Source organism: Eleutherodactylus coqui, chromosome 4 (assembly GCF_035609145.1).
Source record: "Eleutherodactylus coqui strain aEleCoq1 chromosome 4, aEleCoq1.hap1, whole genome shotgun sequence".
Taxonomy (NCBI): Eukaryota; Metazoa; Chordata; class Amphibia; order Anura; family Eleutherodactylidae; genus Eleutherodactylus; species Eleutherodactylus coqui.
This window is the reverse complement of record NC_089840.1, coordinates 257284209-257295607: the sequence shown is the minus strand read 5'-3', so window position 1 is coordinate 257295607 and position 11399 is coordinate 257284209. Positions and strand designations below refer to the sequence as shown.

The following is an 11399-nucleotide window of genomic DNA, read 5'->3' as shown; positions in this document are numbered from 1 at the left end:
AATGCACTACGATTACGTGAGTATTTTTGCGCATACGTTTGTGTAAATCCATCCTCAGGGTTCCTTCACACGGGCGCTGCGATTGTCGGCCACCGTGTCGCAGCCAAAAATCGCATGTATGGGAGGAAGCCAGGACCACGTTGCAGCTGCATCTCCCATTTTAACGCCCATTCAGACGGCCGGCCTGTGGCATATATACGCCGCAGCCCGGAATACCGTCGGGCGGGGAGAGAGAATTTGGCTCTATTAAACTCCCTTCCCCTTCCCTCCCCCTCTCCGTTCCCTGCTGGCAGTGGGATGGGGCGGGAGCTAGTGTGTTAAACTCCCACCCCCTCTCCGCCCCTTGTCGGTTGCCGGCAAGGGGTGGAGATGGGGAGGGAAGGGGCAGGGAGTTTAGCAGAGCTAGTGTGCTAATCTCCCGCCCCGTCCTGCCCCGCCCCTTCCCTTTGCTGGCAGCCGGCAAGAGGCGGAGAGGGGGAGGGAGTTTAGCAGAGCTGTTGCTAAACTCCCTCCCACCTGCCTTTTCTGTCAGTTCTCAAAGTAATGGGCGTTATTTCCATCTGATTTTCGGACAGAAAACACATCCGCGTGTATGTGCCCTCAGGCTGTGTTCCGATGGCCATCAGCAGGGTGCACTGAAGACACTCTGGCACAACTTGTATCATACAGCACATGGACAACTATGTAAATTGGATGAGAACAGGATATGCAGCAATTTCTGAGCCATGTGCCTATCCTCGTAGGCTATTATGGGGCTGTGTGCCGTCCGTGCAGTATACAGACAAGCACATGTCCCGAAAATACGGCCATGTTACTGGGTTCTTAATGTGAAGCTCATGTTTGGAGCCAATCTATAGAGAATGTTAATTCCTAAAATCAATCAGAATTGTTCACTTTATGGTAATAAAAGCGGTTCTCAAAATCTCCAATTTGCGCTTCCCCTGGCTTATTTTTGTGGCCCTCTTTATTCTACTCTTGTGAGGAATTTTCCATTCTCCGTTTCCTATCTCTGTAAGGGGCCTCATAGCAATCCTAGCCGTAACCTTATGGAATTGTTATGTATGCAGTTTCCTACGGTCCCCACCAGGGACCTTCACACTGAAGAGCCTCCACTCATAGTCATCTCACCGTAAGGGATACAAGTTTTATTTTCTATAGGTATAAAAATGCTGTGTGTCCATGGGCCCTTGTTCTGAACATTTGCCTAGGATTTTGCCCTTCGGAAGGAATTCTTTTTAATTCCTGATCCAACGCCGTTCCTAAAGGACCTCTTCATGAAGGACTTCTCTAGAAAAGGTTTGAGGAACGCCAGCTCTTCGCTGCGGTCGGCTTCGATCAGGCAGGTGTTCAACAGGACAAGGCAGTAGTCCGACTTGCCAGATGACTGTAGGATGAGATAAGTAATCATTCAATGACACAACTATCGGCAGAGTAACATTCTAATCATCTCTAATTCTCAGCAACCGCCCTAGAAATATGGAGCGGACAGACCGTTTCTACCATCAGGGCGCAAATTTAGACTTTAATATATACAAGTGCTTGTGGTGTTGCAGTAATGGATCCTATACAGGACAAGTCATAATTGTCCCTCTTTGACCATCCAAGAAGGTCGGTCATGAACTGTATGCCTTGTTTGACACTCCACCCCCTTAGGGACGTTCATACGGTGACATTTTCTGTCTGTGTGCTGTCACTTTTTTCCACAGGCACAAAAAAATACGGACATCAGTTGGGCCGCCTTACTTTTTTTTTTTTGCGCCTGTGAAACACGGATAGCACATGGATCAGTCAATTTCCATGGACTGAAATTTTCTGTAGCTTTCCATCATTTCCATCCACCGTCAAACATTACAACACTGGTAAAACATATAAGGACCTTTAACACTTTGATTTTTAAGGGAACCTGTCACAATCTATAAGCACCAGAAATGAAGTTGTAGTGGTCATAGCGCAGCTTCTTTATACTTACCTGGCTTCCTGTTCCCACACTGTTGCCCCCAAAAGCTGGCATGCTAGCCATGCGGCAGACTCAAACCTGCAGGCTGTGCATGCTCACTCCCATTGACCTCTATGGATGGGCGCTAACGGAGCTCCGTTGCTTCTTTTCTGATACTGCGAATGAAGGCGGGTGGTCTCTATTCACTGAGCGACTATGGTTCCTGTGTCAAGGCGCAGGAGTGATGGTCGCTGGAAAGGCTGTCGGGCGCCTATGCTCCTGACAGTCGTCCCATATAGCGATACCTTAAAGGGGTTGTCCCGCGGCAGCAAGTGGGTCTATACACTTCTGTATGGCCATAATAATGCACTTTGTAATATACATTGTGCATTAATTATGAGCCATACAGAAGTTATAAAAAGTTTTTTACTTACCTGCTCCGTTGCTAGCGTCCTCGTCTCCATGGTGCCGACTAATTTTCGCCCTCCGATGGCCAAATTAGCCGCGCTTGCGCAGTCCGGGTCTTCTGCAGTCTTCTATGGAGCCGCTCGTGCAGAATGCAGGCTCCGTGTAGCTCCGCCCCGTCACGTGCCGATTCCAGCCAATCAGGAGGCTGGAATCGGCAATGGACCGCACAGAAGAGCTGCGGTCCACGGAGACAGAGGATCCCGGCGGCCATCTTCAGCGGTAAGTATTGAAGTCACCGGAGCGCGGGGATTAAGGTAAGCGCTCCGGTAAGCTTTCTTTACCTCCCTGCATCGGGGTTGTCTCGCGCCGACCGGGGGGGGGGTTGAAAAAAAAAAAAAAACCGTTTCAGCGCGTGATGGATGGTGATTTCCATTGAATGTGGCTTACTATATGAGCTGTTAATATCACAGATAGATGGACGTGTCACCAGAGGTCCCCAACACTGGACATGTGTGAGATAAACGAGTTATCATGCTGGTAGGGATTTTTTCTACCAGCTAAGAACATTACAGTTAACCATTCTGTAGTGAGAATTGGAAGTGAATTGAACTATCACATAAACATAGCTGCGCTATACATTCAGAATTCTTTTAACCCCTTAATGACATGACCTATTTTGGACCTAAGTGTGCAACAACTTTTGGGAAATTTTCTTCTCAACTTTTCAAAAGCTTTTTAAAAAAATTTTCCGTTGACGTGAGGGCTTGTTTTTTTTGCGTGGCGAGCTGTAATTTTAATTGCTACCATTACTGAGAACATATAGTCTGTCTTATAACTTCTATTACATTTTTTTGGAGGGCAGGGAGAAAAAACATTAATTCTGCCTTTTTTTTATAGCATAAATGAAATGATATATTTCTTCTGCAGGTTGGTACGATTACAACAATACCAAAATTATATGTTTTTTCAGGTTTTTGGCCTAATGTCCACTGACAGGTTTGGTTTGTGGAATCCGCGCGAGGCACCCACAAGCCAAGCCACCCACAGGGAAAGATGGGCGTCCGCAAATGCATGCAGATTTGTTTTGCGGACCTTTTGGAGCATGGAAAACAAATCACAGCATGCTCCATTTCACTGCGGTTCCCCCACGGACGGCATCCATTGAAGTCAATGAAAGCCGTTCAATCCGTGGCACGCCTGCAATTCAATTGTGGACGGGCCGCGGATACCACGGGAAAGCAAAAGTTTGATTAATTATTGGAAAAGTAAAATAATAATATTACTAGTTAAACAAAAACCTTTTCCCATTATTATAATAAGAAATATATTTTTAGTATTACTGCTTTCATAAAAGTCCTATCTATGAAAGTAACGCATTGTTTATACCGTACAGTGAACGTCATCCAGAAAAAACTACACAATGCCAGAATTGCGTTTTTTGGTCACCCCGTCTTCAAGAAAAAAAATTCTAAAAAATTGTATGTACTCCAAAATAGCTAATAGAAATACCAATAGAAACTACAGAACTATGTTGATGGAAAAATAAACAAGTTCTGGTGGTCAGAAGAGGCCGGCAGAAAATAATTTTATGTTGTTTCAAAGATAAAAAAGATTTAAAAAAAACAAACTGTACAGCAAAAACAACTATATACATTTCTTATCATAGTAATCGTACTGATGCAAAGAATAAAGTTAGCATTTAATTATTGCCACAGTGTGTCCGCCATAATAACAGCTTTAGCAACCCGTGTGTACATGTTTTAATTCTTTTTATACTATGGTGGCACAGATTAGCAGGGCACACATTTGTTGTGTTCCCTGCTGTTCCTACATACAGACAATTAATAACAGTGATCTAATGGTGACAAGTTGTGACAACCCATTAGATCACTATTAGCAGGGATCTGTAGTTACAGACATGCAGAAAAGAAGCACATGATGTCCTCTTTACAAGCTTGCAAGCCCCGGTATGTAGAAGGAATCCCTGTGACATACAGGGATTCCATAGCAATCACCCGAATGAGGATGCAATGCATCCACATTCAGAGGTTCAAGTCAGACTTATGCCAGGTTCCTCCAGCACAGGAGCAATCAGCTGTCATAGTAAGCAATGGTGGGGACAGGTCCTATGCTGCATGGACCCACAGATCCTGACTTTCCTGCCGCATGGGATGGGTTAAAAGAAGAGGTTTAAACCATCCCATGGACCTGAACACCGGCACCCCGATCAGAGGCTGTTAGTTACAGCCATAGCGGGAACTTCATTGAAGCCAGAAGTCGGCTATGGCTGAGAAAAAGAGTAACGTAAGTATATAGCACACCATTAGCTGCTGTATATTTATGTGAGGCGGTCTGGAAGGGGTTAAGGGTATGTTCACATGGCATTTTATTGCTGAAGGTTTAACATGGAATCTGCATACAATCCATCCCTATAAAGATCCCATCACTATAAATATGTGTACGTTGCTGATTTTTTTTCTGCACGCGGATTTGAAATCAGATGAAAGTAAAGAAGTGGCAGGTCCCTCCATGCTGGGAAATCCACTTGCGGAACCTTTTCCAATCCAATTTGTATCCTGGTTTTCCTAGGGGGCTTACTCTTATTCTGCCATTATACAACAGCGCTATCTGCTGGCTAAAGCCAGTACTGCATGAGGTAACACGTTGGACAGGCTCCGACAGCAGAGAGGCTGGCAATATACAGTAAGAGAACCCCGACGGACGTCTTCCAATATCAGAGCTGTACAGCCTTAAATCATAATGTCTTCAGACGTCAGACAGTGGATTGGAAAGGGTTATGGTCTTGTCTGAGATTAGTTAAAAGGATCTTGCGTTTTCGCCAAAACATAGTCACTCTTGCTATGGGTTGCATCTGCTATGGCTTTTTCCACAGACTAGACTATCTAAAAATTAGAGTTTATTTGAAACTGATTAAAAACATATATAAGGTACAAAAAACATCTAGACAAGAATAACAAAAAGAGAAAACCACCATAAAGATAGCTAAGTGGATTTGACCTAGGTTACTGATGAGTATTAGGTTTAATCAATTCCTTCACATCAACCACTCAATATCTTGGGGAACCCAATGATATATCGGCTCCCCTTAGTACAATATATCATTCGGTTCCTCAAGCAATGGATCACACCCCCAAGATATTGAGTGGTTGATGTGAAGGAATTGATTAAACCTAATACTCGTCAGTAACCTAGGTCAAATCCACTTATCTATCTTTATGGTGGTTTTCTCTTCAGTTTCAGACTGATGCCAGCTTTTTTTTATGTTCATGTCTAGATGGTTTCTGTACCTTATATATGTTTTTAATCAGTTCCAAAGAAACTCTAATTTTTAGATAGTCTAGTCAGTGAAAAGGGTTGAATACTAGAGATGAGAGAGCATAGCCCTTAGCGAGTAACCTGCCTGCTCGGGAGCAAAGATTCGGCTGCCGGTGGCGGGCTGGGAGCGGCGGGGGAGAGCGGCCAGGAACGGAATCAAGCTCTCTCTCTCTCCCTCTCTCCACCCTGCTCACTGCCGCAACTCACCTGTCACCCACGCCGGCAGCCGAACCTTTGCTCCCGAGCGGGAAGATACTCGCTAAGGACAATGCTCGATCGAGTAGTTAGCCTTAGCGAGTATGCTCGCTCATCTCTATTGAATACATTTTAGACTACCTTTGCCTCGGTGAAAAAATATCTGCTATGGCAACTCATCCCTTCTCACTTGAAGCTGAGCTGCAATACCAAACACAGACAAAAGTGGCGCTGTTTCTAGAAAGTAAAAAAAGGAGACCTCTTTTCCTCTAATCAACCCTAGATCATATTCATTAATATCAGATATTAACGGGTCTGTAACTTACGGTCAGGGACATTCCAGGCTGATACCAGAGATGCATGGTGGAAATCCAGAAGATGAATACAAAGTGAAGTTTGGAAACACTGTAGCAAAATATGAAGAAACAGTAAACATACGTCAGTGACAATATCTCCGTATTGATAGGCACTCCATAAACCATCCTTACCTGCTCAGCTGCAGTCCGTCCATTGTGTCTCCTGAGTCTTCCTCTCGTCTGGAGGACGTTTTATACTCTGTTCCTGAGTCACGGAGACACTCGCTCTCATGTCTAATTGATGTGGGGTGGCCTTTAGTGAATGTTAAAAGGGGGAGAATGGGAGCTAGCGGATGACTTTTCTTTGCTTGACTTCTGTAAACTTGTGGCCTTTTGGAAATAAGCTTCTGACAAAGTTCTCCTCCAAGACCTTGAGAACTGGAGAAATTTCTTTAACATTTCTTTAAGAATTCCAAGACATGAAGGCACTGACCATATTAACTCTGGAAATGCTAACGAGTTTTACTGCCGTGTTTCTTGTATCTTTGACATCACAGGTGTAACTTAAAGTTTCTGCTCTCCAGTGAAAAAATCTATACCAGCGTCCCCTACCTATTGTGTGTCATTTATAATACTGGTGTCATCTTATGTGGCCAAGAAGCTCTTGGGTGTCTAATAGACACAGGCACCTTCTACAGCTGCGTCCCTCGAAGAAAAGTGCAGCCATTGCCCGGGTTGGTACTGCAGGCTGAGTCTCATTCAATTCAATAGGAATCAACCTGCAGTACCAACCCAGGCCACTGCACAATGTACAGAGCTGTTGCAAAGCAGCTTGAAGTGGGGCAACCTTTTAGGATACTACACTCTCCTGATTTTCCTCCTACCTCTCAGAACACTCTTTCAATGTATCATTTGCCAGCTCTTCTTTTTCTCTTCCCCTTGCTGCTGGGGATCCTCAGGGTTCGGTCTTTGGCCCTCTCCTTATTTCCATCTACACAGCCCTTGTTGAACTATCAGCAGATTTGGCTTTCATTACCATTCCTATACTGATGACCCCCAATTGTACAGTTCTTCCAGAAGCATCACCCCTTCGCTTCTATGAAACACTGGCGATTTTCTGTCCGCTGCCTGAAACTAAATCTTTCAAAAACTGAACAACTTGTGTTTCCACCATCTACTAATTTACCTACAGCAAACCCAATATATCCATAACGCCTTGGCAGCACACCTGCTGTCTTTGGGTCTTATTTGACTCTGATCTTACCTTCACTTCTTATGGTCAACCACTTGTATGCTCATGTCACCTGCACCTCAAAAATATCCCTAGACTCTGCAGTACAGCAAAAACTCTTGTTCTTGCCCTGACCTATTCTCATCTTGACTACTGCAACTCGCTACTAAATCGGTCTTTCCCTGCACTAATCTCGCCCCTTTCCAATTTATTCTGAACACAGCAGCCATCTTTTTGCCCAACCACTACACTGATGTCACCACCCTGTGCCACTCACTACATGAATACTTCCACCCTGTGCCAGTTACTACAGTGATGTCACCACCCTGTGCCAAATACTACAGTGATGTCACCACCCTGTGCCAGTTACTACAGTGATGTCACCATCCTGTGCCAGTTACTATAGTGATGTCACCACCCTGTGCCAGTTACTACATTGATCAACTTCACAAGCAGGTTCATTTCTAAAGTGTTTAACTTGGGAAACTGCATCCTAAAGTGTGCCAACCACAAGCAGGTTACCAGCAGGACTCAGATAATAAACCGTTGCTTGGGGAGGCAGTGAGTGGCAAAGCTGCTGCAGGAACCATGGACATCAGTTCCCCAAACAGTAATCCAAGAAGACAAATTCCAGTGGCAGCAGTAGTATGGTGCAAAAGTTAAAACAAACTTTTATTCTTCCACTATCATGAAAAATGAGACTTTTCGGCCGGATCATCAATGGTATAATATTAGTAAAAATTGTATGCACATGTGTGAGATGTCTGATAGGGGGAGGAGTTATGGTGGTAATCTCCCCACTGGTGGGGGTATCTGTCATTTTAGTATTTGATGCCTGTACTGGTCATGTATTTTATGCTCGAGAAAGACCATGTGACGGTTGAACCGTTGCATTTTTAATGATAGTGGAAGAATAAAAGTTTGTTTTAACTTTTGCACCATACTTCTGCTGCCGCTGGAATTGGTCTTCCTTAGTCATTACAGTGATGCCACCACTCTGTGCCAGTCACTACATGAATGCTTCCACTCTGTGCCAGTCACTGTACTGATGTTTCCACCCTGTGCCAGTCACTACACCAATACCTTCTCTCTGTGCCAGCCACTGAACTTACACCTCCACCCTGTGCCAGTCAGTGCATTAATGTTACCACCCCTTGCCAACCACTACACCAATGCTTTCTCTCTGTGCTAGTTACTGAAATGACACCTCCACCCTGTGCCAGTCACCACACTATCTCATCCACCTGGATGAGAGACGCTTTAAGGCCGAACTAAAGACGATTCGCAGCATTGCGCAACATTTCAAACCAATGGAGCATCCACATGTTCGCTCACATGAGCGGACTGCGACTGTAATTTTTCACTCGCGGAAAAACAATAGCATCATGCTCAATTGCTGCGCGGATTTCGCGCAGACGGCTTCCATTGACCACAATGGGAGCCATCTGACATGCAGTCTTTCTGTAATTGACATTACGGAAAGTTTGCGGATTCTGCATCATTGCTAGGCGATTATACGGGAAGATCAGGAGTTTAAAAAAATCTGTACCGCACCTTTAGGATGGCGAACCGTGCGGACCATCCACAATACAGATGAAGAAGCATAATGACAAGTATGGAATCCGCCCCGTTCGTGTGCAGGCAGCCTTAACCCTTTCCAATCCAATTTGTATCCTGGTTTTCCTAGGGGGCTTACTCTTTTTCTGCTGTTATACAACAGCGCTACCTGCTGGCTAAAGCCAGTACTGCATGAGGTGACACGTTGGATAGGCTCCGACAGCAGAGTGGCTGGCAGTATACAGTAAGAGAACCCTGACGGATGTCTTCCAACATCGGAGCTGTATAGCCTTAAATCATAATGTCTTTAGACGTCAGACAGTGGATTGGAAAGGGTTAAAGAGCGGCTCTCTGTTCCAGCCATAGAGGGGGCTCTTGAGCAGTGGGTCCTGCTCTATGACATCCGTCTTGCCACAACCCCTTTAAAAGGGGCTTTTAAAGAGAAGACTAGACAATCTCTTGGACGCAACCTACTAATTTTACCTCAAGCCAAACCTGCTGGCAACCAAGTGCATCCACCGCTGGCTTATCTGTGACTCTAATCATAGCTATATGAAGAGTTAGATCTTCTCAGAATACAATAAGATCCTGGCAGGTTACACTTTTTGTGAAATGGCAAGCTTGATTTGGATTAGGATCCACTTTTGTAATGACCCAGACCTAGGAGGTGTTGCGTAGCGAGGGGAAAATTAGATGGTAGTCATGGTGGCTCTACTGCTCCTCCTGGCAGATGGTAAAAATGGTGGTCTACTGGGCCTACCTAAGCCAGTGGTAAAAATAATTTAAAAAAACTAAAATAAACAATAGGCAGCTGTTATGGCCTGCTATGCGCGGAGTCGGGTAGGGGAAGATGGTAGTTTGTAGTTGGGGTAGTAGTCCTTGTCTCTGAAGCGTTGGTGTGGTACTTCAGTGTAGTATATCGATGATGGGAAGAAACTTCATGAAGCAGACTGTAGATGGTTAACTATTTATTAGCAGGGAGAGTAGTTGCAGTAGTTACATCACTTGCATCATATTCACTTGATGTAGATCATACACTTGAAGACATGAAAGGTTTCTGATACTTTTCTCAGGTGACTGCAATAAGCTTCCAGCTTTTCATCCCTGGCTTTGACTATTACATTGCCACTGTGATTATTGACTTGATTTTTTGCTTCTCTCCCTCTGTCTATCTCTCTCCAATGCTCACAATCCAACACAAACTTGGCTTGTTAGTACTCACACTTGATGTTTCCTTCCCACTGCACTGACTTTGGTATATGTTCTCTGTGGAAGACTTTGTGAAGATGTTCTCCTTGTTACTCCCCGGTCACTATCTCTGGCTGTCTTCTCTCAGCCATCTTCAGGACTAAACTGACTCCAGGAGTAGACTTTTGCTGATGAGGGGGATAAGATCTTCTCCTGATTCCTTCCTGGTCTCTATTTCAGGCTCCCCTGGACTAGACTGTCTAACCACGCCCCCACTCTCTACCTTTTATACCTTTCTTTCCCACCAATCCGAAACTAGGGGAAATCTCTCTGTCCAATCCCAGGCTAGCTAGGGGTGACTAGCAGGTGTGAGAACAGGTTAGGGTGTCTTATGCACAGTCATGCAGTGTTAAGTAGTAGGAACACCAAAAATTAACACTTTCCTTACCACTTAAAGTCATACACACATAATTTCACATTTTTACAAAAATACCTATATATATATCCTGTTAAAATGTCTTGTTTTTCTCATTTATAAAAATATCCAACAAAGATGAATCCTTTCAGATTTATTTCCACCGTCAAAGACTAGTTATATCCTGACACAAACGTACGACTGATTTACAGTACTAAACAATTACAGCTGTACAGTAGATATGCTTTTAGCTGCACTGTTATCTGCAGTGTGTACTGATGAGACCCGCGCCCTCGCTCCCTCCGGTTATTATATACTACCTTGCGTACATTTTTTCTTTGCAGTTAATATACTTTTGCTCCATCCGGGATTTCAACAAGTGTCCTCTTCAGGCTGAATTCCTCTACGGGTGGCTAATGAGGATCCCTGACATGGCTAATACCACCCACAAAGTGACAGTGTTTAAAGCTGTCATGTTTTGCGGTGAGGTCCCTGCATATATAGCATAGACCGGTCTAAGCTGCTGCCTGCAAAAATCCTATAGGGAATTAGTGAAAATACCAAATTGCTTGTCATTTTTCAGGTTGCTAAATATTGTATCGTCTCAGGAGATGTCTCGGGCTATCTCTATCTGCTCGCTTCCTTCGTGTAACTCACCTGAGCCTATCTGCTTAAATTCACTTATTTTGCACATTGGTTGAATGAAGCTTTCTGGGGATTTTCATTTCATTTCTTGCATATGCGTCTTTCTAATATACTTTTTTTCAAGATCTCCACTCGTTTTTGTTTAAGGGGAACATTTTTGTTTACATCCAGTGTCTGAAAAGCTACTGTGCA

At 44.3% G+C, this 11399-nt stretch overlaps 1 protein-coding gene across 1 annotated transcript; it reads right to left on the bottom strand.

The window, feature by feature from the left end:
• Window positions 1-1204: 1204 nt before the first annotated feature.
• NPS (neuropeptide S) lies at window positions 1205-6386 on the bottom strand. Its single transcript, XM_066601694.1, has 3 exons — window positions 6364-6386; window positions 6202-6280; window positions 1205-1384 (listed from the first exon to the last, which is right to left on the bottom strand). Exons 1-3 carry the CDS (start codon window positions 6384-6386, stop codon window positions 1205-1207), a joined length of 282 nt encoding a protein of 93 aa, XP_066457791.1.
• Window positions 6387-11399: the final 5013 nt, after the last annotated feature.

Excerpts from the sequence above, each read along its gene's own strand:
- NPS (XM_066601694.1), bottom strand. The coding sequence starts at position 6,386 with ATGGACGGACTGCAGCTGAGCAG. Across the intron at positions 6,281-6,363 it reads GACGGACTGCAGCTGAGCAG|TGTTTCCAAACTTCACTTTG; the intron begins GTAAGGATGGTT and ends ATTTTGCTACAG. Across the intron at positions 1,385-6,201 it reads AGCCTGGAATGTCCCTGACC|TCATCTGGCAAGTCGGACTA; the intron begins GTAAGTTACAGA and ends CTCATCCTACAG.